This window comes from Pongo abelii, chromosome 22 (assembly GCF_028885655.2).
Source record: "Pongo abelii isolate AG06213 chromosome 22, NHGRI_mPonAbe1-v2.0_pri, whole genome shotgun sequence".
Taxonomy (NCBI): domain Eukaryota; kingdom Metazoa; phylum Chordata; class Mammalia; order Primates; family Hominidae; genus Pongo; species Pongo abelii.
In genome coordinates, this window is record NC_072007.2 from 55,239,915 (window position 1) to 55,267,643 (window position 27,729).

Sequence of the window (27,729 nt, forward strand, 5' to 3'; positions counted from 1 at the left end):
CTCACCAACCATTCCTTTCAAAGCAGAAGTCTCAGCATAATCAGAAAATTTCCAACTTCATTTTTTTTTTTTTTGAGACAGTGTTTTTGCTCTTGTCACCCAGGCTGGAGTGCAATGGCATGGTCTCAGCTCACTGCAACCTCCACCTCCTGCGTTCAAGTGATTCTACTGCCTCAGCCTCCCGAGTGGCTGGGATTACAGGTGTGCACCACCACACCTGGCTAATTTTTTCTATTTTTAGTAGAGACGGGGTTTCACCATGTTGGTCAGGCTGGTCTTGAACTCCTGACCTCAGTGATCCACAAGCCTCAGCCTCCCAAAGTGCTGGGATTACAGGCGTGAGCACTGTGCCTGGCCAGAAAATTTGCAACTTCTTAAACGATTCTAAGCCTAATGTTTCTGACAAGGATGAGCCTCTCAAATGAGATACTGGGCACTAAGACCACACACCACAGCAGTGCGTCTGGGGGCAGGAGTCGCGGCCTCACGTCTCCCCATTCCAGATGCAAGTTTGCAGCTGCCACACATTCCTGAATGAGCTGGAAGTGGGTCGAGCACAGGGGGTTTCTGCTGCAGACGGGCTGGTGCTCTCAGCCACAAACACTGGGCCCTGCTGGGCAGGTCCACAGGACAGACAGACACACCAATACTCTGCTGCTCGGACTAAACCCTGTGTCTCAGTCCCAGAGGACTGAAGTGACAGAAGCAACACAGAAGGGGGCCGGGGTGGGGGGGGCACTCCCTAAAAACCCGGCACGGAAGACACCCGGGGAAGGACGGGAGGGGAGCACGGAGCGCGGGAGCCTCATGCAGGTGTGCGTTTCACACAGCGGGGCCAAGGTCGCCCTTCTCGAAGGCAGCCCTGCTTCCTCCCCGGGCCCTCAGCACCCAGTGCGAGTGGAGAGCACGCGGCGGGCAGGGCAGCTGTGGAGGGCAGAGACGGCCAAGACCTCCCCTGCAGGGCAGGCCTGTGGGCACACAGGGCAGGCCTGTGGGCAGTTTTAGGACACAGCCTGGTCCATTCTGACAGCCACAGGCATTTAGTCTGGAGACTGCCCAGGCATCCCATGATGGGTCAGAGGCCCACTTTACCCAAAAAAGCCTACCTGCCTCCCAGCATTCCAAGCAGTCATGTCGACACCACTGAGATGAAACACAGGAACACACAGCATACTAAACAAATTCAGGTATTAAACCATTTTATTGGAAACTGGTTAAAAATTAAGGCACTCCAAGCTTTATGGTTTCCTTGAGGTTACAGTTTTGTGGCTGCTCTTAGTGTATTTCAGAAAAAAGCAGATGGACTAAGACCAACCTTATAGACGTGGGTTTCTACACTGAACGCAAGGATTAACTACACTGTATTTCACAACCAAGCTCTAGCTTCAGCTCAGCAACCTACATTCAGGAAACTGATTTTGCATACACACTACTGTATTCATACAAAGTTCATTAAAGTCTACTACAAAGTTTCTTTTATGAATAAACAATACAAAGTCCAATTTTGATGGCTGCTATAAAATACTTAGGAATCTCTGCAATACTTTACTACAAATACAAATGCCCAAGAGGTCAGGGAAATCAGCCTGAAGAACTGGGTACAGGTTCTATTCTTTGTGAAAATTTCAGCCTAGGAATGTTATTCCCGGTACAGATGTACACAGTCAAAAAGGCTTATCAAGCTGTTTGACGAGTTCTTAAAGTGTTCTGGATCAGTGATCTGCCTGTGAACTTTAGTTCATGCTGAAGACAGTCTTCTCAGTTTTCATGACCGTGAAGTGTGAAAATGGCATCATTGATCTTAGGTGCTGCTGACCTACTTTCCCAAAGCAAAATGTTTTAAAATTCAAGGCAATCTGGAACGGGGACTATTTTCAAACTTCCTTAGGCAGCACTTTTCAGTGACTTCCCTGCACGCTGCTCTCCCTGCCACAAAGCGCTTGGTCTGCTTACTAAAGCCACGTATCCTGATTTTACAGAAACATGGGCAGGTCCAGCAGTGCCACTGGAGAGCTCCCAGAGAAGCCCACTTGGAAGGAAGTGCTCAGACCACCCTTGAGCCAGAGCGGCTGGAAGCTGGACTGGTCCCGTGAGGCAGAAGGAGCACCGGCGCCTGCTGGGTGGTGTGGGGAGAGCCCTCAGCTGGCTCTGGACACACCTGCTTCCGGGGCACACGGCCCAGAGCCGGGCCTGTGGACGGGCCTTTCTTTCTTCTTGGGGTGGACCCTGTCCCCACGATCCCTAAATGGCCCCACCCCCCAGACAGCCCAACAGGCAGGGAGAGGCCTGCAGGCACTGAGGATGCCAACAGGGCTGGAGAGAGCTGCAGCGTCCTGCCCCGTCCTCCCCACACCGCTGGCACACGAGCAGTCAACTGGTGCTGCAGAGGCAGGCCAAACACCACATTTATAATTCAAGCTTCCAAGGGAAAAAGATTCTCATGTTCTAGTAAAGATACAAATTTTAAAAATTGTCGAAAAAGGGCCTGAATTTTTATATGAAAGTTCTCTGGTGAAATCTTTTAAGTAGGGAGGAAAATCCAATAATATTTTTTTAAAAGGTTTAGCTATTCCCCAGTGCTATTTAATACAATTGAGGTTAGGAAGTAAGTCCTTATCACACTGTGTACTGGAGCCCCGTGTCATCAGCAAAAGCCGTGTGAGTCAACAGGTGTGAAGACTCAAGATGAGCACACAGACGCATCCGTGGTTTTATGGGGAATGATGAGGGCTGGCCAGTTCTCCTCACGACAAAAGTCAAACCGACTTCCCTGTGTCGCGTGTGAAGCTTGTTAGTGGACAGAGAGGAACGCAGGGTTCTGCTGCAGGAGAATGACAGCCACAGCGCTGGGTGCCGTCACGTGGCTTCGTGTGCAGTTAGCATTTTACAAACTGAGAAGAGTATAAAAAAGCCCAAACCCCAAAGATTTCTTATTTCAAGTGACTAAATCTAGGAACAGAGATGAACAGGGAATAGAAGGTCACCAGTCTGCAAGACGAGAGGACTGTCCTTCAGGGGCAGCTCTCTGGCCGCCTGTCCTGGAAGGCTGGCAGGTTCACTGGTCAAGGTCAGGAGACCGCAATGGCCACGTGGTCCCCCGGCTGGGCTGTGCTGCGGAGTGTGCACCTCACAGGAAGCGTCGGGACTGATATGCTGGAGCGCTTTAGTTGTTTTCAAATCTAGCATACGGGTTTTCTTCTTTGAACAGGCCTGAAACAAAATAAACTTGAATCATAACTTCATTCATTCAACCAGAAACAAAATCTCAGAAAGCCATACAGACCAGGTTTTATAAGAAGATTACTGAGGCTACAGCAACAACGGGTGTTGTAAGCAGGCTCTCATACCGTGCTTGACCTTTTTTGAAGTCAAACCACTTTAAACTTTAAAACTGAAATAAAATTTACTAGAAACAAGAACTCTAACAGATCCTAAGAGATAAGCACTTATTTCCTGATGCTCGGCAAAGAAAAGAAATTTAAGGCAAATATTTCTTTCCACAGTGGTTGGCTACTAGTTCCACAGTGGATGGCTAGCATTAAACAAAATAACCTTACTTTGTGCTTACAGCTGCTCTTAAACCTTTGGAATTAAGGCTACAGAAAGAACTAAGATGACCATCAATCTAACTCTCGAGTACTCTGACAGAACTGGGATAAAATGTGTATTTAACCATAAGAGTAAACCCGTGGTACTTACCCAAAGACCAGGAGTTTTCCCTTCAAACTACAGAAACACACGCACATACACACACACTCTCTCCCTTTATTTATTTATTTATTTTTGAGACAGAGTTTTGCTCTTGTTGCCCAGGACAGAGTGCGATGGCGCAGTCTCGGCTCACTGCAACCTCTGCCTCCTGGGTTCAAGGAATTCTCCTGCCTCAGCCTCTGGGTAGCTAGGATTGCAGGCACCCACCACCATACTTGGCTAAATTTTGTATTTTTAGGGGTTTCACCATGTTGGTCAGGCTGGTCTCGAACTCCCAACCTCAGGTGATCCACCTACCTCGGTCTCCCAAAGTGCTGGGATTACAGGCGTGAGCCACCGTGCCTGGCCTCTCTCTCCCTTTAAAAATCTGTATTGTACACTAAAATTATCTGCAGCAATTACAACAAAGCTACTCACTGCATGTATTCTGGGGGCTGGGTGGAAGAGGAGGCGGGGAAGCAGAGGGATGGTAAGGAAGGGCCTAGCCATGTTTCTTTCTTGCCTGTCAAGGAGGGCCACAGGCATCAGGCTTTGGGAGATGAGGCTCAAAGTCGGTTTTGGGAAAGAGTCATCAGATACCAGCAAGGAGACTGGTTAAGGTCTTACTGAAAAACTCGCTCCTGAGTCTACTTCCAGTTTAGAGGGAAAAAGCAAAGGCAAAAGAAGGGTTTTTGCATGCGTGCTGGTATTTTATATAACTGCACCAGGTGGACTCACATGCTTTCTCTCACTCCCCCATCAGGAATTCCTGGGAATTCTTCTAATTAGCCGAGGCGTTCCCCAGCACAGGCCGTTCAATGGCTGTATTACAAACTGGCACAAGAAGCTCATTTCATCAATGCAATTAAAGGGCCAAATTCACCCCCAAAACGGCAGGTGCAAGTCACTCAGGGCCCTGACACAGAAGACACCGTTCCACCAAGAGCCTGGCCGGCCGCCCACAGCCTCACACCCGCTGGGAGTCGGAGCACAGTAAAGGTCCAGCAACTTACACACAGCTTGCGCTTGGTGATAACAGGTGCTGGGCAGTGTGTGCGTGTGTGTGTGTGTGTGTGTGTGTGTGTGTGTGTGTATCCACCTTGTCTTTTATTTACATTAACATTAGTCTGGCCGGGCGCGGTGGCTCACGCCTATAATCCCAGCACTCTGGGAGGCAGAGGCGGGCAGATCACGAGGTCAGGACATCGAGACCATCCTGGCTAACACAGTGAAACCCCGTCTCTACTAAAAAATACAAAACATTAGCCGGGCGTAGGGGTGGGCACCTGTAGTCCCAGCTACTCCGGAGGCTGAGGCAGGAGAATGGTGTGAACCTGGGAGGCGGAGCTTACAGTGAGCTGAGATCACGCCACTGCACTCCAGCCTGGGCGACAAAGCAAGACTCTGTCTCAAAAAAAAAAAAAATTAGGTGCCAAAAAGGTCTTTTTGACTCTTCCATTTCAGGGAAAGCACACTGCCTCCAGCCAAGGCCTGCACAGACGCTGCTGGGCCCACGCTCCACGTACACAGCCATGCACTCGCTGAGGAGGGCAACCCTGGTGCTGCTCCTGTGACAGTCACATGCAGGCACCCGGTCACCACCCACTCCAGACACACACCAGGAAACACAGGTGACGGAGGGGGTGGGGCAAGGACAAGGCAGCAGTGAAGAGAACCCAGGAAGTCAGCGCCCAAGCACGCAGCACTCAGGTGACTGATGGGCGGGAACACATAGGAAAAAGCCTCCATCAGCCACTGGGCATCTCGAGGCCAGCAGCCAAGGCAGCCTCACGCCCCCAAGCCGACACTTCGAGACTGGCAGGACTCACATGGCCTCAGGTCACAGAACAGTCACACGGAGGTGACTTTCCAAGGAGGCCAGAACTGACAGGGAGCGGACGTCCTGGCCAGTGGGCAAAGCTACCCAGCGTTTACAGCCCAGGGCACCAGCATGGGGCCTCTGCAGCTCCCATGAGAGGGAACCAAGCCTCTGGGGGCTACAACGCCAATCACCTGCACCTGACGGAGGCACTGCTCACAGTGGCTGCTGGGCTTTGCAGTCCATCCCCCACCCGCTGACTGAAACAACCACAGTGATGTCATCATGCCCCCAATGGGTGGGATCCTAAAATAGCACAAATATATGATATTTCCTAAAACAAACAGAAGACTCAAAACACGTGCATTAGTCAGAAAAGGCTCTGAAATTTTCCAATTAGGTTTGGCCTTTAATACACTGCTTCGAGGAAAGCACCGTGGGCGCAGGACGACAGATTCCTGAGGCCCACGGCTGCCGTGAACCCAGGACCACGCACCTCGCACAGGCGAGGAGTCAGTTCCCACCATGTCCGTGACACCACACAACCACAAACCCAGCGCGGAAGACACTAGACTCTTTGCGGACTTTAAAATCATACAGAATCAACGAAGCACGGCTGGGTGGTGGTGTTCAGTGTTAAGCAGTGAACATCACGTGGTTTGGGGGAGTATAGATAATGTAATGTATATTTCCAATTCACTCCAACTAAATAAAAGGTTTACACTTGGCAAATACATTCATTCTGGCTCCTTCAAAGCTCCTCTCCAAAATCTCTCCAGACACAACCAAACAAGAACAGAACACCGAGGCTGGGCAAGGAGCAGGGCCAGTGCTGGGAAGTGCCTGGAAGGAGCGCCTGCCACACTCAGAAGATGGAGACGAGCAACGCTCCCGAGGATGAGGGGGCCGCCCTGAAACTCGCAGCACCTCAGCTACGCAGGCGCGCCCACAGGAAGCCAAACACGACGGCAGAACAGCTGCAGACTTCCAGCCCAGAAGTCTTGGAACTCGATAAGCAAACAGGTATCTGAGAAAACAGACTTCATGAAGACGACTGGCTGAGATAAAAATATTCTTAGGAGTGAGTTCACCACAGCACCGCTGGTGACAACTGCCAGCTGCTCCTCTCTGGAGAGACGTCCTTCTGTTCCGATGGGTGAACCCACAGCCCAATCTCAGGCCCCACTGGCACTAACGAGGACCAAGACAGCATGCCATCACCTCCCAACCAGTCAAAAAGGAGGCATGACCAGTCCTTACCATATTTTTTTCTGATTTCATCATGTCTTGTCTTCATCTCTGCTCTCCTAAAACACAGAGGAACATTATTAGCACCAAACGACAGCGCACGGTGTAACTGCTAGACACGCCCTTCCGTGTCCCTCAGTGGGGGCTCCAGGTTTCTTCTGGTGGCTTCCCTCCAGTTCCCAGAGTGAAACCAGGGTGAGGACAAGCTTGGTCATCAGGCCACATACCCACCAGGACAGGCAAGGTGACAAGGAACCCAGTCTTCAAAGGCGGTTCCAATGTATTATTCTACTCTTTTCAATAAAAGCAATTCGAATGCCCAATACCGTGATTTTTAAAAAACTTTTTTCATACAAAGAAAACACAGTAAAAATCACACACCAGGTTCTGAAGATGGTTAGGAAAATGCGATTGTCAGCTTAGTAGCATGTGACTTCAAGGTGACTACATGGAAAATCTGTCCCGCTTCCACCCTCGCCTGCCGCCAACCTGAGAGTTGGCCCCTCAGGTCCTCTCCTTTGCCAGGAGTGGATTACACCACCTCCTCCTGGGCCTACCCCCGAGCCCCAGCACACACTCAGGAGAGTGCTGTGTCACCAGGGAAAGGACGACAGGAGAGCTGACCCAGCCACAGTCAGACGCTGTCCCCTCTGAGCCTCAGCTTGCTCTTGGCAAATGCTGGGCCTGGACGAGCCGCCCTAGCAGCCATCACACACCCGTGGCACCACGCACAGACTCAGCCTTACTACACCGATGGGAGGAGACCGGGCGAAGAAGCCTATGCAAGCAAGGTTCGCAGCCACTGCTAGGTTCCCATCACAGTCTCTCCCTCTCTACCACGACCTAGAAGATCCCCTGGGCACTACACACATTCTTAATTTCTAAAAACTGAGGAAAACTCAGGATGTAGCCATGTGGTTTCCATGGCCTTGCAGATCTGAATCCCCTCGAAGTAACCTCCTTCCCAGCGGCCATCACCGCGACCTCACCGTTCCTCCTGCCGTATCCGCCTCTCCTCCCGCTCGCGCATGGCCTTCTCCTCACTCCTGTCTGGCTTCCGGCTCCTCTTCCTCCTGCAGCAGCAGCAGCAGCAGATGGCAATGCCCAGGAGGAGGGTTCCCCCGACCACTGACATGGTGATGATCAACGCCTCAAAGTTCACTGGAGATTCAAGCACCTGGAGTTAGGGCCGCCCTAGACACAGAACCGACCCAGCACAGCAGCCTTCCCTCGTCCCTGGGGAACAACCTCAGGACACGGGAGCATAAGTAGGAAAGCCGCCTCGGCCAGGCTGCTGGCTCCTGGGGTGTGGAGAGCCTGTGGCCCTGCCTCCACCCCACAGGGTCCCGCCCTCTCCGAGTCTCCTTTCAGCCACATGTTCCTATCTGTGACTTAGAATTTATTAACAATTTATAATACTAACCATAATGAACTGAAATGACAGGGTAGTCTGTCTCAGTTGAGTTTGAAAAGGTATTTCAAGCCTGAGAAAAGTTTACTAACCAAAATTCCAAGCTACATATTCAGACTCTCATAAGACATTCTAAACCCACAGAAATGGAGGTTAAGCCTGATGCAGCTTTGTTTTTTATTGAAGCCAAAGTCAAGAATACTACAATGATTTACAAGAGAAATAGACTCTCAGGGCACAAACTGGCGGCCAGATTTGAAAGGAATGACCGTGCAGGAGCGGACGAGGCCGCGGAACGAGACGGGATCATCTTCAAATCTGAGTATTTTGAGGACCTTGGGGTTGAAGAACGGCTGACTAATCAGTCCCAAACCCTGTTATGATTTCCTTAGCCAGCCTTCAGACACACATGCACATTTAAAACAGATCTTACTATTCTTTCAAACTTCTTTTGAAGATCTATACATTAAAATCAACCAAGATTTTTCCATTCAGTTCAAACCAGAGCCAATTAAAAAATACCCTAAAACTACTTTTGCAAATGTGTTTTCAATCATGCAGTTCAAACAGCCTCCTTGGCTGGACACAGTGGCTCACACCTATAATCCCAGCACTTTGGGAGGCCAAATCAGGAGGATTGCTTGAGCCCAGGAGTTCAACACCCGCCTCGCCAACAAAGTGAGACCCACCCCTGCCCATCTCTACAAAACTGTTTAACAAATTAGCTGGGTGTGGTGCATCCACCTCTGGTCCCAGCGACATGGGAGGCTGAGGTGGGAGAATCGCTTGAGCTCGGGAGGTTGAGGCTGCCGTGAGCCATGCCTGCACTATTGCACTCCAGCCTGGGCAACACGGCAAGACACTATCTCGAAAAAAAAAAAAACACCCAGCCAGCCTCCTGAAGATGGCTTTATAAGCAAACTCCTCTAGGCAGTAGATTACCGCATGATTCACTGTTTTTAACTACAGTTAATAGCTGTGCCACCACCATAGGTGACACCTTCTGGCCTCCAGGGGCTGGGAGTTGAACACTTGCTGCATGCCTGGGCCCTGGCAAGGAAGCCGACGGCCAGGCCTCTGGGCTCCCGCAGCCTCACCCACCTGCTGCCCCGGACCCTGAGATCTGCTTCTAGTGGGCTACTCATTTAACGGAACTCATTTCTTAGTTTATTAAAATAGTTTGAAAATCAGGAATAGGAGGTTACATCTGATCAAATGCCTTTTGAGCTTTTAATCCTGTGTTTTTTCCTCCTCTGACCTGTTCTGGAAGTGTAGAATTGCAAAAATTATAGTAATAGGGAGAACTACAAAGGGGACCTTCATTGGCAGAAGATGTCATTTTTTGACTGGAGAATTCCAGAAAACTCAACTAAAAAACCCAAGGGGATCAACAAGACGGCTGGCCCTAAAACATATCTACCCCTCAGACAGCTTTTCTGATTAGCAGCTAAAACTAGTTAAAAAAACAAACAGAAATCCTGTCACAATGGGAAACAAACTGTGGGCTCCTTTTTGCTGATTCTACAGGATAAAACCCATGAACTTGAACCAAAGGATGCAGGAGAGGCCTGGCAAAGAGAGGCATCTTTGCCTCTGGACAAACGGCCAACGCTGTAGACATTTCATTTTCCTTCAAGTAAGCGTGTTTTTCAGGTCATTACAATTAAAGCTCCAAAATAATTTTGCCTAGAACTGGATAAAATGGTTCTAAAGTTATTTGTAAGAATAAACAAGGACCTGTGGTGCAAGATCTAAAACTGGTATCATGTGCGCCGTGGCATCTGGTGAAACCAGGAGAGCCCTGAGGGCCCAGCCACAACTTCTCCTCCCCACTCTGCTCCCACGGACAAGGCTGGACGAGGTCCCAGCTCAGATAGCCTCTTCCTCCTCCTGGCAGGGCCAGGTATACTTCCTGTTTCTCCCGGAGGAGCAGGTGTCAGTTCCCTCTCAGCCTCAGAATTAACCAAACAAGCCCATCGCACCCCACCCTCCTGTCACGAAATGGCTGCCTCCCCGAGCCCTGTTCCCCTGCGGGACCCTGTGTGGCGTGTGGTGCCCCCTCCCCGCTGTGACTGTGACTAGTCACCTGCTGTCGCTCTCATATGCAGGGCTGGGTGTTGTTTGTCCATCCACTTCTGCAGCCTAGTGTGGGAATGTCATTTCACAAGATAATTGTCAAAAACACCCACCACTTGTAAAGGTGCTCAGCATGATCGGCTAGTCACTGCAGAAATGCAGATGAGAAGCACAAGACGCCACCACACACCCACTAGATGGACTGAACTTAGGGTGACTGGTTACCCTAAACGTTGGGAAGGATGTGGAGCAACAAGTCCCACATTGCCTGGGGGAGGCCAAACTGGTACAGCCGCTCCAAAAACATTTGGCAGACGTACTAAGGCTAAACACAAATATGCTCCCTGACACAGCAACTCCACTCCTATGCTCCTCCAGAAGTGAGCGCCTGTGCCGGCGCCAACACAAGACCGCTCACAGCAGCACCAGAAAGACCCAGACACAGCTGAACAGCAGCGCTAGAAGGACTCAGGTGTCCCTGAACAGCAGCACCAGAAAGACCCAGACATAGCTGAACAGTAGCACTAGAAGGACCCAGGCGTCTCTGAACAACAGCACCAGAAGGACCCAGGCGTCCCTTAGCAGCAGCACTAGAAGGTTCCGGGCGTCCCTGAGCGGCAGCACCAGAAGGACTCAGGCGTCCCTGAGTGGCAGCATGGCTGAACAGCTGTAGAACACTGCACGAGACAGAAAACTGGTGCAGGCAACTGACATGAATCTCGGGCACATGTTGAACAAAACATCCAATAAAGCACAGGATTTCCTCCACATAAAGGCGGGAATCAGTAACATTAATCTGTGGTGACAGAAGTCCAGTCAGTGGCTCCCGTGGGGGTCCTGACAGGAATTGGGTCTTCTGAGAGTCCTGGAAGTCCTACCTACTTTACTGTGAGTGGTGATAACCTGTATACGTATGCAAAAATGCACTGAATATATGTACGCACACACGTGTGCATTATGTAGGCTATAAAGTCCATGCAGAGGGAGACTTCAGATGTGTGCACTTCATCAGAAGCTACGTGCCATTAAAAACACCTCCAGAACAGGTGCTCCAAAGGGCAAGGCTCCCCAGGTCCAGGAGCTGTCTCTCCAGAGTGGTCATTAAGAGAAGTTCCATGGAAGGGATGAGGCAAAGTGGAGGCAGGCATGACCAGGCCCTGGGCAGACATGACAGGAACACACAAGACATGATGGGCACATGCATGTTCACAAACACACATGCATCACACAGTACACACATCACACATGAAGGTGCACACACACCACCACCACCCCCTGCCAGACATCCCACACTACAACCACCACTACCACACAAACTTTTGAATTCTCTAGGGCCTCAACACCAGCAACAAGTTGTTTCAGATGGAGGCTGATAGATTTTGAAATGGAAATCAATTAGAAGAGCGATAAGTAAGATGTAAGTTGCAGAGGGATCCAAGATGCAAATAAACAAAAAGAATCATCAAAACACCTTAAGAAAATATTGCTCCTTTACAAAGCTTAGGAACCCTATGTATTACCCCAAAACCTGAAGCCTAAAAGATTAATAAATTCAACTACATAATAATGAGCTCCAGGTTACAAAACACACCACAAACTGATTTAAAAGGCAAACTAGGGGGCTGGGCGCAGTGGCTCACGCCTGTAATCCCAGCACTTTGGGAGGCCGAGGTGGGCAGATCATGAGGTCAGGAGATTGAGACCATCCTGGCTAACACGGTGAAACCCCGTCTCTACTAAAAAATACAAGAAATTAGCCGGACATGGCGGGTGCCTGTAGTCCCAGCTACTCAGGAGGCTGAAGCAGAAGAATGGCGTGAACCTGGGAGGCGGAGCTTGCAGTGAGCCAAGATAGTGCCATTGCATTCCAGCCTGGGCAACAGAGCGAGACTCCGTCTCAAAAAAAATAAAAAATAAAAATAAATAAATAAATAAATAAAGGCAAACTAGGAAACAATTTGAATCTCACAAGATCTGATTTCCCTAATTTAAAAACGCCTGCAAAATCAAATATACAAAGATATGCACACAAAAAAAGAGGGCTGTGTCTACACTAAGCGGGGATTCTTAAGCTGGAAAACTGGAGATTCTAGGGGAATTCACAGGTGAGTTTCAGGGGTGACACATGAACAAAACATACTAAGCAGAGAAGTCAAACACGTTACCTTCAAACTCGCCCTTTCCCCCACACCTTCTGTAACATGGTGAGATAGAGCTCAGTGCTGGGGCTGACGACCTTGAAGGAGGTCCTCCAGGTTCCCCAGGGAGCCCCAGGGCTGCTTTCCCGGTCACCAGATCACCCCTGGCTTCCCAACCTCTCCCTGGAAGTCACAGAGCTATTGGCAGCACATTTTCTAGCAACTTCTGCTAACTGAGCACATAATACTATTTTCTTTTTTTTGAGACAGAGTCTCGTTCTGTCGCCAGGCTGGAGTGCAGTGGCACGATCTCGGCTCACTGCAATCTCCGCCTCCCGGGTTCAAGCAATTCTCCTGTCTCAGCCTCCCAAGTAGCTGGAATTACAAGTGCGCACCATCACGCCCACCTAATTTTTGTATTTTTAATAGAGACGGGGCTTCACCATGTTGGCCAGGATGGTCTCAATCTCCTGACCTCATGATCCACCCACCTCCGCCTCCCAAAGTGCTGGGATTACAGACGTGAGCCACCGCGCCCGGCCCATACTACTATTTTCAAAGAAGCATCGATTTTGCAAGCAGGTAATGAAAACAATGACTTACCCCAACAAACTCCCCAGCGTGCAGAGCTCAATTTACAAAGGGAAGCAGGTGGCAAGACGCTTGTAACTGGGTAGTCCAGACAAGCCTTGTTAGTGTTGCACCAAAGACACTGAAAGAGACCAACATTAAGCAAGCGTTAGAAACACAACAGAAAAACCAAAGAACTGTCCAGGCTCTGCCCACAGCCCACCAGTGCTGCCATCGCTCTGTGGATGGCTGTAAAGGCTCAGCCTCCCCCCCACACCTCGTCTCTGCCTTCACCCTCACCGCCCTTCAGTCCATACCCAGCACAGCGGCCAGCAGCCCTGTCAGCTCTCCACGGACTCATCCAAGGCCCGCGTCACTCAGACCTCTTCCACAACTCACCCTGCTGAGGCCACGGGGCCTCTGTGCTGCTCCTGAGTGCTGCCAACCCCACCTCCTGCTCACAGCCTCAGCTCAGCCTGCCTGTTCTGCCTGGAGTACTCTCCCCGCATCTGTGTGGCTCCCCACTGACTGGATGAGCCCTGCCTCGATCAACTGACCGGACACAACCACCCACCTCCACTGCCTCCTCACCTCCTGTGAGGTTTGCTTCCGTAGACTTCTCCTCCCCACATGCTGGGCACCTGTGCACTTCACTGGCTGAAGTATCCCAAGAACATAGGACACAGCCTGGCCCATCACAGGCACTCACTGAGTTTGTGCTGAATGGACTTGGGTGAGCATGGTCACCATTTGTAGAAAGGACCATGCTTCCTACCTCTGACCTTCACAAATGCACTAAGTTGCACAGCTTGAAAGATGATGCAACTACGGCTCAGCCTGCCCTAAACCGAGAGCTGGAGAGAACCTCATGGATGCTCTTGTCTGAGCCCCTCAAACGTCAGGTGTGAGGCCGCAGTGTTGTGGAGACAACACCATCACACCCCTGTGTGTGTGTGTAAGAGCCCAGAGCTGGGCCCAGCCCATGCCACAGCAGTACACAACGAGGCCCGAAAGCGGTCTGTGAGCCAGGCACTGAGCGCGACAGGGAACAGCCTAGCGCGCAGGCAGATGGCACAGGAAGGGGTAAAAGAACTGCCGTTCGGGCCAGGCGCAGTGGCTCACGCCTGTAATCCCAGCACTTTGGGAGGCCGGGCGGGCGGATCACCGGAGGTCAGAAGTTCGAGATCAGCCTGACCAACATGGAGAAACCCCATCTCTGTAAAAAATACAAAATAAGCCGGGCGTGGTGGCGCACGCCCGTAATCCCAGCTACTCCAGAAGCTGAGGCAGGAGAATCACCTGAGCCCAGGAGGCACAGGTTGCAGTGAGCCGGGATCGCGCCATTGCACTCCAGCCTGGGCAACGAGAGCAAAACTCCATCTCAAAAGGAAAAAAAAAACTGCCGTTCGGCAGCACCTCATGTGCCAGCTCAAGTCCAGACCCAAGTCCAGACTGCCTGTTACTCCAAATCTCCACATTAACAGTGCTACTGACTTTTTAATAGGATAGAAAGTCATGGCGTTTTTGGCCCAGGTTAGGGCGAAAGTCTATGACAAAAAAATATTAATTACAATGTCCCTTAGGCCGTCTTTCCCAGGGCTACTTATACAGTGACCACTCTAGTGTTGTGTTTAAGTGGTTTCCAGCATAATGTAACAATTAACAGTTAAGCCCTGTTTATTCTGGTCATTTGGGAGTATCTTCCATTTCAGGGGTTTTGCTTACAATTAACGATTTTTGGCTAATCCTCCCTCTTCAAGTGGCTCAAGTTGTAAATGTCTGATTTTCCATTTTCCACGACAGCGGCACCATGAACCACAGGAGCGCATTGAGCGGATGCGGCATTCTCTGCTGGTCGTGCTGCTTTTCTGATCGATGAAGTCATATGCACACAGCAAGCAGCTCAGGCAGCAGCGCGGAGACACACAGCCCACCTCGGCCTCAGCAGCACAGAGACACACAGCCCACCTCGGCCTCAGCAGCACAGAGACACACAGCCCACCTCGGCCTCAGCAGCACAGAGACACACAGCCCACCTCACAGACACACACAGCCCGCCACAGCCTCAGCAAAGTGGAGACACACAGCCCGCCACGGCCTCAGCAGCACAGAGACACACAGCCCACCACGGCAAAGTGGAGACACACAGCCCACCTGGGCCTCAGCAGCACAGAGACACACAGCCCACCTCGGCCTCAGCAGCACAGAGACACACAGCCCACCACGGCAAAGTGGAGGCACACAGCTCACCTCGGCCTCAGCAGCAGAGACACACAGCCCACCTCGGCCTCAGCAGCACAGAGACAGACAGCCCGCCAGAGCCTCAGCAAAGTGGAGACACACAGCCCGCCACAGCCTCAGCAGCGGAGAGACACACAGCCCACCACAGCCTCAGCAAAGTGGAGACACACAGCCCGCTACAGCCTCAGCAGCGGAGAGACACACAGCCCACCACAGCCTCAGGAGCATGGACACAGCCCACCACAGCCTCTGTTCCAACACGCAGGGTCCTCTTGAGGCCTCCCAGGCACTGACACCTCCTTCCAGAAACCTCCTGTGCGCCCAAGAGCACACCCACACACGCCTGGAGCTAGCTGTAAGGCAAGCGGCCCTCTTCACCGCCCTGTCTGGGTTCAGAACTGGAGTCAGGCCTTCAGCCCTTCTGGACTGACCCCATCCACAATGACCTGGGCAAGTCCCTCGGCCGCCTCATCCACGAGATGGCTGTCATCACCACACCCTGCCCAGGGTGGTGAGGGTTACACAGGGTACTACAGCAAAAACGCACTCTAGGCTACAAAGCCACATACAATAGTGAGCTATGTTTAAGGCTGAAACGACTTCCAATAGAAAAATCCAGAGACTAAAAAGAAGCACCATCTAGAAAATGCACCAGGACCAGGCGCATTAGAGCAAGTTCAACGTCACCAATGTCAAGATCTGAAACCACAGAAACAGCGTCTTTCAATTTTTAATCAGCAAATGCAAGTATCCACTTAAGTCCCACAAACTGACAAGGTGTGTCTCAAACCTACACTACTGTCTCGTGGAGGAAGAACAGTTTTTTAAGAACATGGCTCATGCCTTAGAATAGAAATCATCAAATACATCTTTCCCAGCCTCCTCATACCATGAAACCTCATTGCCGGGGAAAGGAAGCCTCTGGCCCTGCAGTTCTCAACACCTGGTAAACTGACTGGAAGGGGCAAGGGGTGGCCTCTCAGGAATCCTAAGAAAAAGGCCCCACAGGATGCTGTTTTCTGCCTAACCACTTCCCGCTGCCGTGGGCCTTCCCTCAGGTTTCCCGCGCTGATCTCACAGTGCTGCGAGGAGACTTGGGTGCTGCCAAACCAAGAGCTGCGTGGCAAGGCAAGCCCAAGAGGTGCCAGCCAGGCTGGCCCGGGAGCAGGTCACCACGCAGAGAAAGCCAAAGGACCCTGTGCACACGTTTTCTTTTTTTTTTTAAAGACAGTTTTTTGCTCTCATTGCCCAGGCTAGAGTGCAGTGGCACAATCTCGGCTCACTGCAACCTCCGACTTCTGCTTTCAAGAGATTCTCCTGCCTCAGCCTCCCAAGTAGCTGGGATTACAGGCACCCGCCACCACGCCTAGCTAATTTTTTTGTATTTTTAGTAGAGACGGGGTTTCACCATGTTGGTCAGGCTGGTCTCGAACTGCTGACCTCGTGATCCACCTGCCTCTGCCTCCCAAAGTGCTGGGATTACAGGCGTGAGCCACCGCACCCTGCCCTGTTCACACATCTTTAACAAGACCTGCACTGTGGCGCTGCTTCCCCACCACGGGTGCTCCTTCTCCCAGGTGGGCATCTGAATCAGACTCCATCGGGAAGGCACCCCGGGGAGTCTCGGGCCCCACCTCATGCTGTGGAGGCTTAGGGAACTTTGCTCCAGACCACTACCCTCTTGTTGAAGGTCACACAGGTATTTAAAAGACCTGGGGACAAAATCCAAACCTGAGCCCCAGGTCACGACCAGACAGTGCTATGGACAGCCTGGCCCACCGGCCCAGAGGGCTGGTGTCTCTCTCTCCTTGCTCTGCCCCTTCCAATCCTGTGTGAGGAGCTCAGAAAGCAGCCTCTGCTGCAGCCCCTGACAGCCTGGGAAAACATGGGCTCACAGCCTTAGGGTGTAGCTTTACGGACAGCCCAATTTCTCGCTATGGAACTCGTTAGAAAGGCTGGCCCCGCAGTGCTGGCCCCGTCTGCACAGGAGTGAAATCATGGATACTGACCATGCTCAGACAGTAACTGCAGTTTTCATGAGGAGGTTTAATATACCTGAAATGGCTAAAATAACATTTGATAACAATTCCAAAAAACATCCCCCCAAATCCCAAACAACAGAGCCCTCTACACATCCCGGCGACTCCCTGGACCTAGAGAAAGCCCGTGTGCCTTTGGACGGTTTGGATGGCACTCTAGTCTCTAGTCTGCGTGCTACTTACGGAGACGTTCTTCAGGCACTCTTCACAGGTTTTGTTTGTGTTCTGAGAACAAGCTGCAGGAAAGAGGCAAGATACAAGTCAGTCACTGAGAATCAGGCAGTGTAAATATTAGTCCAGCAGGGCAGGGTGGGCACCAGTGAGGGGTGTGGCACCAAGAACCTCTGATGTGGAATTACCAAATGAAGGTCCTCTTCCTGAGCCCTGCTGATAACAAGCCTTCTTCAAGACACGTAGAACGAGTGTTCAGGAATCCCGCTGCAGGCAGGGCACCAAAAGTATAAACACGCGGCTCCTATCCCCAAGGGCTCTTCTGGGAGAGAAGAGTCCCAACAAAGAAGGCTGTGTTTCAGATCTCTCTGTGAGAGAAGGTGTGCCCTGCGGCTGTGTAATCACTAACCACGAACCTGCTCAGAACTTCCGCTCATCAGCAGGCACTCTTTTGGGAACCCAAGAGCCTACATCCAAGGCCACAGCAACGCCAGCGACACTGCTACGCAGCACACTTGTGTCTTCGGACTCACCTACAGATCTCATGTGACAAAGCAAGGTCTCAGTCCCCTGGTAGCCTCACCCCAGACTGGGCTATGCTCCCTGTACCAACCTGTACCAAGGGAGAGGCCCGGCGCACCAGCCTGCTCCAACCACGCAGAACACCCTGAGACTCTGCCCACTACTCAAAGCGCTGCTACTAAGGAAGGGGTCAAACTCCACGCAGCCAACAGCTCTGAAACTCAAGCCAATCAGAAGCAAGAGCGACTGCATGAATAACTTCCAACATGCAACCAAGCTGACTGCCTACTCTCCCAATCCCGTAACACACACACACACACACACACACACACACGCTGACTGCCTACTCCCCCAATCCCGTAACACACACACACACATACACACGCTGACTGCCTACTCCCCCAATCCCGTAACACACACAAACACACACACACACATGCTGACTGCCTACTCCCCCAATCCCATAACACACACACACACACGCTGACTGCCTACTCTCCCAATCCCGTAACACACACACACACACACACACACGATGACTGCCTACTCCCCGAATCCCTTCACACACACACACACACACAGACTGCCTACTCCCCCAATCCCATCACACACACACACACACACACACACACAGACTGCCTACTCCAATCCCATCACACACACACACACAGTGCACGCTGAAAAGAGCTCTGTGCTCATCACCAGTCACCAGAGAAATGCAAATTAAAACTCCAATGAGAGATGACTACACACCTACCAGAATGGCTAAAATTAAAGAGAATGACAATACCAAATGTTGGCAAGGATGTACAGCAACAGAACTCTCACACAGTGTTGGTGGAAGTGTAAATGGCTCAACCATTTGCAAAGAAGGTCTGGCAGCTGCTCCTAAACAAACATGCGACCACCTATGACTCAGCAATTCCACTCTTAGTATTTCATCCAGGAGAGAGGGAGCCTGCATCCACAGACGGACCTGCGCAGGAACGCTCTGTGACAGCCCCAAGCTGAAAACAGCCCAGATGTCACTCTGTAGGAGGGTGGACAGGCGGGAACACTCACACGATATCAGCAGGGCATCAAGAATAGCAAACATGGAGGCTCTCGTATGAAGGGATCTTCTGGAAAAGGCATTCCAAACACAAAAGGCTGTTTTATGTGTCTCTCCTTTAGAGGTGAGCTATGTGGCTGTGCAATCACTAACACTGTTCAGCGATAAAAAGAAATGAACTGGTCTATGTAAAACATGGATGAGTCTAAAGCACATCATGTGAGTGAAAGACGCCTTCCACAAAAGACCCGACCGTGTAATTTCGTGGCCATGCCCCTCTAGAAAAGGTGAGACTCACCTATGGAGGGAGGGGGGCAATGGCTGCCTGGGGGGCGGCCATGCGTGGGGGAGGCTGAATCTTCCAGATCGAGGGTCTGTCTCGATCGCGGCTATGTGGGTGTAACTCCCTGAACAGCACAATTAAGTTTCCCACATTTCCCTGTATGAAAAATGTATCTCAAAAGAAAAAACAAGACAACTGCTGAACTCTGGTCCCTGACAGGCATGGTGAATGCAGGAGAGCACGCTCATGTCTGTGACTGATGCTCACGTCTGTGACTGACATTCATGCAGGCATGGAAGGCTGTGGGGGACACCTGGACAAATGCAACATAGCAAAGCATGGCGACACGGCTGAAGTGGCGGGTATACAAGCGCGCACCACAAAATCCTTCAGCTTTGCTGTACATGTGAAGAGCTTCATGATGAAATGGAGGGAAAAGAGCTTCAGCTTTTACAATTTCACTCATTACGTTTACCAAGAGGGACTAATAATACATCGAGCACATTGTTGTGATCCTTCTATTTAACAGTGTAGTTCTACACTCCACTTTTCTAAATAAATCTCCACTTTATTTGAAATGAAAGCACATTTTGTCACATGTTCTATAGCAATTATCACTAAGTAGTACTTTTCTCAGAGTCTCTAGTGATGTGCTATTCAGTTTATGGAGAAGTTTCTTTTAAGCCGCTTTAGATACTTGAAACAACAGGCTGCATTCAGCCCCAGGGAGGCAAAGAAAATTGACAACCAGTGAAAAGCCTTAATTTCTTAAATCACTGCTGAGAGGCAGGGTTATAGGAAACCTTGATAAGAACAGCACTGCTGAGTGAAAAGCCTTAATTTCTTAAATCACTGCTGAGAGGCAGGGTTATAGGAAACCTTGATAAGAACAGCACTGCTGAGTGAAAAGCCTTAATTTCTTAAATCACTGCTGAGAGGCAGGGTTATAGGAAACCTTGATAAGAACAGCACTGCTGAGTGAAAAGCCTTAATTTCTTAAATCACTGCTGAGAGGCAGGGTTATAGGGAATCTTGATAAGAACAGCACTGCTGACGTTCCGAAGTCCCCAGCGACTTGGCACTGTGGGAGGAAGGAGCAACTGTGGGCTGATGGTGGGCAAAGACCCCCGTGGTGTTGCGATGTGACGGGCACCATGATGAACTCTTGGTTTTAAAATTCAGCTCCTAGCTCTGTCCACTGAAAGGGCCTAGAAAGGTCAACACCCAGCAGCAGAGGTGTATTCTTGGTGCCCAGGTCGTGGTTTCTAGATGCTGTTCCCCATCAGCTGGAAGCAGGGCTCGTCAGAGAAATGGCTGATTCCAGAAGTGGGGCAGAAAGTGGACAAGATGAGCCACAGACAGTGTGCAGTTCCCAAGAGTGGCACACACATGAACGAATGGCAAGAGGACCCAGAAGCCAGCCTGGAGGGAGTCTTTCTGGCCAAATCTAGGCCAACTGAACATCAAAATAAATGGTAACAGTCATGAACTCTAACCCCTAGAAGCCATACTGACATGAAATAAAGAGAAGGCCGAGTGGCAAATGCTGAAGAAATGATGAGTTGAGAAGCCTCCATTTTACAATCATCACAGCCAACACTAATGCAGGAAAGAATTCCCCGAAGATGCCAAGTCCACTGGGTCTACCCGCGAAGATGCCAAGTCCACTGGGTCTGCCCCCGAAGATGCCAAGTCCACTGGGTCTGCCCCCGAAGATGCCAACACCACTGGGTCTGCCCCCGAAGATGCCAAGACCACTGGGTCTGCCTGTGGACTGACAAGACAGTCTCAAAGCACCTCCCCACAGGTGAGTCATTACTCATGGAGAGAAGGTGGCACCTTTCAAGAGATCAGTTATCTCCACCATAACCCAGAAAAACATGATGATGGGACAAAGTGACAGCATGTGCCTCCCACGGAGGACACTGAGAGGACAGAATCACTGCGCCGTGCTCCTGCCAAAGCGCACCTGAATCGAATCAAAGGAAACATCCGGTAAGACCCACTGAGGGTCCTTCCACAAACTGACTTTCTGAAAACAAAGAGGAACTATTCTAGATCAACGGAGATTAAAGAAACACAACAATTAAATGCAACTTGTGATTCTGGATTTCAGGGGGTAGGGGAACAGGACACTGTTGGGGTAACTGGTAAAATTTGTATACGGATTGTAAGTTAAATCAGGTATTCAATGTTACATGTCCAGATTTTGATAATTATATAAATTTCAGTTATGTAGAAGAACAGCCTCCTTCTTAGGAGATAGACTCTGAAGAATGTAGGGATAAAGGGTCACAATAGTAACTTACTCTCAAATGGTTTGGTCAAAATAACAACAGGCAATACAATTGTGATTGTCAATTTACAATACATTTTTAAAATATAAGTAGAGATAGAGTCTTGCTATGTCACCCAGGCTGGTCTTGAACTCCTGGCCTCCAGCAATCCTCCCACCTCAGCCTCCAAAAGTGCTGGGATTACAGGTGTGAGCGACTGTGCCCAGCTGAATCAATTTTTAAAAATAAATAAAACACAAACAATTGTATTATAAATTTAAAAAATAACAAGATCCAGAGAGAGAGTGCTAAGGCAAACAGAGCCAGTGTTGAGAACGGAAGGGCATCCAGGACTTCACTGCACTATTCCTTCAACTTTCTGCACCTCTGAGGTCTTTCTAAATACAGTCTGGGCAAGGAGACACAGGGTATGCCCAACACACCCACTCCAGTCCTTTCTGAAAAGTCATCTATGAGGAAGGGTGCGTGTGCTTCCTCTCCTCAGCCCAACAGTGGCTACAAGTGACAGGGATGATGCTGTTCTCGTCCATGGGGATTTTCATTTTTAAAGCTTCTTTCTGATAACCAGGTCTTATGTGAACTAAAAGAACTGAGCTCCAAAACACACACCATCAACTCCATCTACCCCCAGACCTCTGGATTACCGGTCAGTCTGAGTCAGCGGACAGGCATGAGAGGAAGAGGGAGAGAAAAACCGCCCAACATTCCTCCTGCTCCCAGCAGGCCAAGAACAGAGCGGGCTTTCAATAAGGGGGAAAACACCAACGTTTACAGTCCTCATGAAAATAACATCAAAGATGAAAAAAGGTCATTCTATTCTATTCTTTGAAAACACATCATCTTGCATAGTAAGAAAAGAAAGGCCGGGTGCAGTGGCTCACACCTGTAATCTCAAAACTTTGGGAGGCCGAGGTGGGCAGATCACCTGAGGTCAGGAGTTCGAGACCAGCCTGGCCAACATGGAGAAACCCCATTTCTACTAAAAATACGAAAATTAGCCAGGTGTGATGGCACGCGCCTGTAATCCCTGAGGCAGGAGAATCACTTGAACCTGGGAGGCGGAGGTTGCAGTGACCTGACATCACACCACTGCACTCCAGCCTGGGCAACAGGGCAAGACTCCACCTCAAAAAAAAAAAAAAAAAAAAAAAAGAAAGGCATGAATCATTTGTTACTGCTTCAGAGACAAGCAGTGTTTATTTCTCTAAGAGATCACTATCTCTTATCTCATCACAAGATACAGAAAAACCATGTGCTAGAAAACCAGAGATAAAAACTGCCCTTGTGTTGCTTAAGTCTAACACTGACTGTGACTGCCCTGACTTCTGGGTCCTATGACTGCAAGGCTTCAACTTAGACTCCATTTATCAATTTTTAAAGACCTTTCAGTCTCATTTGTTTCAGAAATTAAAGGAAAACAACAACAACAACAAATAACGTTTTCTTCTGTCAGGATACACCAACCCTCCATGACCCATTTGAGTGCTTTCCTGAAGTTTCAGGTGAGTCAATAAACTAAGCACAAAGGAACACACCAGCAAGTGTACGTATTTCCTCGTCATGCTCCTGTCACACTGCAGGCCACAGGCTGCAGTCTCCATGCTCATCAGCAGAACGAGCGGCCAAAGGGGCATGGTGCCCACTCTGCACTGTCACAGAGCCATGGAGAACATTGTCAATTCCAGGTGAGAAAAGAGGGCAGATATGGAGACCAAAAAATGTTCTTGGGAACTCCACTATTTCAAAAGAAAGACTTGAAGACAAGTAGTATATATCAACACTGTGAACCCTATGTACACTGTAGCACTCTGTACAGTTAGAAAGCCACGCTTCTCAGGGTGACAGGGGCAGAACTACAGACACCCCCTCCACATCAGGAGTCCCCACTGTAAGGAGCAGCTGAGTGGGACCCACCACCTCGGGGACCTGCACTGGCCACCACTGCGCCAGCCCTCACACAGCAGTCTGAGCTCCTTTTCGGGGTCGTCTTTCCACCAGATGAAGCTCTTGGATTGAGTCTGACCCCATACACAAATAAAGTGGGGTCCAAAAGCCCTATCCAGGTTTAACTTCAAGAATCTTGCTCTAAAGATCTTCAATACACCATGGGTTCTTAATGTCTCTCCTCCATCAAAACACATAAAAAGATGCTTAAAAGTGTTGGATTTGGATTGGTATAATGTATTCTTTAAATTCACACAGTGTCCTTGTAAAGGAGACAAAACGTTTTAAACATCAGTACTGTGGTCACATTCCTGTAACCATGACAAGCAGTAAAAATCTCACACTAAACAAGTACTCTGTGGGAAGAGGGGAGTTCTCCAGGCTATAAATAGCCCCTCTCTCCAAGGACAAGGTGCACGCAGACATCAAGGGCACCTGGGCAGTGAATGCAACATGACACGGCACCATTCTTCCTATTCCAAGGGGTCCCCAGTGAGAGAAACAACAGTCCACCCACCAGGACTTGGTGATGACCGTGAGTGGAAGCAACCAAGTGCAGCCTCCAAGTGGAGAAGGAAGTGCTTTTCAGCTGACACACCGAATGGCAGTTCCGGATTAATTCCCACACTGTCCACTCCACTTGTCCACACCCATCTCTGCACCCTTCAGCAGTGCAGAGCAGGAGGAATCACAGTCAAACAAAACCTCATGGTTGTTTTCCTGACACTCCCACTTGAACAATGCAAGCAAACACACCCCCGAGCCACTGATACAGTTTCCAGTGAATCACACACTCTGCCTGCAGACGCCCATTCTGTTTGTGGAAATGTATTCACTGCACATTTGCACTTAGAACTCAATCTGGGCCGAAAGTTCCCAGTACAGTACCACCGGCCTCCTTGACTAACAAACTTCAAGGCAGCTGCATTGCTAACGTCACAAACCCTAAGTACACTTGGAGGCAGGGAAGAAGAAACACAAATAATCCTGCATCGGAATAAACATTCCATAAGGTCACAAAAAGAAAAGGTGCTCTACTATGCTAAACAGACCCTGACAGAGCCTGGGCTAACAAGAGTTGAGAAAAGTATTAGCCCCTCAAGCTGGGCCCAGGTCAACCCTAATTGTAAGGGTCAGGAAACTGAAGTTAAGGCGGCACTATTCCCCACCACTAGTGGTCACTTGGAAACTCCACACACGGAAGCCAGCATGACATTCTGAAACAGGTCCAACCATGACACTCTCCAGCTTAGAACCTGCTGGATTTTCCCGCAGCCCACCAGGCCCTGGAGGCCCAGCCCCACAGGAAGCCACCCTCTATAAACACTCCCGGTTTCTGGAACTCTGAGTCTCCTGTCATGCACTTTCCTCCCCCAGCCCCCGCGCCCTCACTGCTTCTTTCTTGGTCAGCCTCCCGGGGACTCAGCTCCTCTTGGACAGGAGCTCTGTCTGTCGGTCACCACTGTGGCCGCAGGGCCTGGCGCAGACGGGATAAACGATGAAGAATGCCACCTGCGGGTCTGGACAGCGTAGAACCGCAATCAGCTTGCTTCAAAATCAGATGCTACAGCCTGGTTTTGGGGACGCCTTCCTTTCTAAGGCATAAGGTAAGTGCGAGCGTTCGCTGCTGTGCATGGAACTGAGGCCGGGAGGGAGTGGCGGCGTGAACGCCGGGGGCTGTAGACACACCGGCCGCGGCCCCCATCACCCTCCAGGGGCCTGCGGCCGCCATCCCGGCCTGCCCCCGACCAGCTGTGAGACCTCGAGCACGTCGTGAGCCGGCTTCCCGGCTCGAGATCGAACCCGAGGAGAGCTGTTTGGGGTCGCAGTGAGGCTAAGGGAGGCCGCAGGTGCCAAGCGTCCCGCCTGCTAGGGGAGGGCCAACCTGCGGCCACGCGCGAGAAGCTGCCGCAGCGACTGGACAAAACAAAGACAAAGACAAAGACGGCTCTTCCCCGGCCCGCGCCCCAGCCGCGACGGCAGCTCCCGCGGCCGCCAAACCCCGGCGCCCTCACCCGCTCCGGGAGGCTCCTGCGCGGCGGCCACCGGGATGAGCAGCAGGAGCAGCGCGGCGCCACCGAGGCGCAACCTCCAGTACGGCGTCGGCCCGCGGGCCACTCCGGGCGCCATGGTCGGCCGGTCGCTCTATCAGTCAGTGGAGCGTTACAACTCCGACTCTAGCACAAGTGGTCTCCGCCCGGAACAGCCGCGGCGCCGGAAGTGGACCTGCGGGGCGGGGCCATGCGAGTGCGCAGCCTCAAAAAGCAGCTCGCCCCGCCCCCTCGCCACCGGCTCCCCTCCCGGCGCGGCTGAGGCTCAGTGCGCCTGCGCGATGGAGGAAAGGCGCCTGATAGTGAGGAGAGCGGCTGAGGCTCACTGCGCCTGCGCGGCGCGGATGGGCGAGGAGTGACCGAGGGGCTGGGCGAGGAGTGACCGAGGGGCTCGCCGCGGCTCCTGCGCATGCGCGGCGGGGAAGGGCGACCGGCCGAGGGGACTAGGGGAGCGCGGTGCTTCGGTAGCGGAGGTCACGGTGGCCTCCATCCTAAAGGGCTGCGGGCGTCCTGGACGGCGGCCCCAAGCGCTGCTCACGCTGCTCTTAAGTGAGCCCTGGACGAAGTGCGGGTGGGCCCTCATAGTCCGCGCCGGCGCCCTCGCTCCACACCGCGGCGTCCGGCCCTGGGCTCCGGCCGATGTCCGCGTGGGGCTTTTCGGGGATTTGTTTATTTTTGTACGTTAACCACACTAGAAACGGCCCCAGAATGGGCTGAAATGTGTGCTGCTGAAGCTGCCACCTAAATTCCCGAGAGAAGCGCCGTTTCTCCTCCCTGGCTTCTCGCCGACGCCCTCGCTGCGGCCTTCCGGGCCCCTCGGTTGATAAAAGGACTAAATAGTGACGGACATTTTTAAGTCTACTTAAGAAATGGCAAAAATACATTTAGAGGTGTGAACCTGAACACATTGCGCGCTTTAAGCCCCGCGAGAGCCGGGGCCGCCCGCTTCCGTGCGCCCGTAGCTCCTTTCTCGGGTCCGGGATTCGCCGGTGCCGGGGACAGAAACCTCCTGCCTTCTTAGTTCATGACCCTTGTAGATGAACTTCCCCTGTTTTCTGCACTGCTTAGACCAGAAGACAGAAAACCGTGACTTCCGCACCCTCTGACAGGTTAAATGTACCCTTCCCCGAAACAGGCACTGCCCGTCATCCATCAAATGCTGGGACTGCGCCCACCTCGTAGGAAAGACACCGCGGTCCTGCTAAAAGCCTCCGCCTCTGCCTGCCCGAGGGCACCCTTCCCCTCCCTGCTTCCGAGGGCGCACTCCGTTCCTCTGGAGCTGGTGTTTCCGGGTGGGCCAGCCTCCAACTGCCTTTCAATAAACCCCCCTTACATTAGATTCTGACCCTGTGGTGATTTTAGGTTGGGATTTGGGCGCCTGCAGATGGCCCCGAGGCCAGCCTCTTGTGATCCGAGCCACTTCTCTGGCACTGGTTCACCCGACCGCCTGGGAACTGGCCGGGGTCTCTGGCAGCCTCCCAGGGCTGAGGTTCAGACTCTGTTCCGCCTACCCAGGTCCACACCTGATGGGGCTGGAGGTGAAGCTTGGTTTTAAGGCAAGAGTTTCGTTTGTTATTTCTCCAAAGAGTCAGCTGTTTGCAGGTGTATGGTTACACTATCCTTCGAGGTTACGGTTTTGTTCGTCTTACTTGCTAAAGTTTGCAACCTTTTTTCTCCTTCAGATTTGGAGAAGGGGAAGGCAGTTTCTCTTTGAAAAGAAGAAGCGAATCGTGGTTTAAGCAAAATTTGTAATCCTTAAAACTGGCCAGGCTCTGGAGCTGAGTTCAATTGACATGTCTAAACTTTCTTCTTGAGTAACCAGATTTTCCCTTACAGTCTTCTGTCACTTAAGAGAACTCATAGACAATCGTCCATCCAAAACAAGTCTTTCTCTTTCAGGAAGGACCCATCTTTGGAAACTCCAGCTGGATTCATGTGCAGTGCTTATGGCGCCACCTCTTGTCGTATTTAGAAAAATGGTCTCACATAACTTGAGAAAAAACATTTCAGTGACCAAAGCCGGGTACCATTGGAATACCAAGCTAATTTACTTGTTTGCTCAATTGGAAAACGCTGGCTCCAGGATAAAACAGAATCTTTGGGAGAGTTATTTTTTATGGTATTTGGAAGCATCCAAAAGAAGTTCTAATAAAGGTATTTATGAGAGAAAAACAAAAA

At 51.0% G+C, this 27,729-nt stretch overlaps 1 protein-coding gene and 1 long non-coding RNA gene across 3 annotated transcripts; one reads left to right on the forward strand and one right to left on the reverse strand.

Annotated features, from left to right (window-relative positions):
- Nucleotides 1–1,182: 1,182 nt before the first annotated feature.
- On the reverse strand, nucleotides 1,183–26,695 carry PTTG1IP (PTTG1 interacting protein). 2 transcript variants are annotated; one of them, NM_001133631.1, is given in 6 exon segments: nucleotides 1,183–3,210; nucleotides 6,770–6,816; nucleotides 7,747–7,918; nucleotides 12,986–13,094; nucleotides 17,416–17,468; nucleotides 25,516–25,708. In NM_001133631.1, coding segments are annotated over 6 exon segments (543 nt in total). In that variant the 5' UTR covers nucleotides 25,631–25,708; the 3' UTR covers nucleotides 1,183–3,163.
- LOC129052341 (uncharacterized) lies at nucleotides 25,836–27,729 on the forward strand. The gene is made up of 2 exons (XR_008517352.2): nucleotides 25,836–26,441; nucleotides 26,687–27,729. It is a non-coding gene; the product is annotated as an uncharacterized LOC129052341 (long non-coding RNA).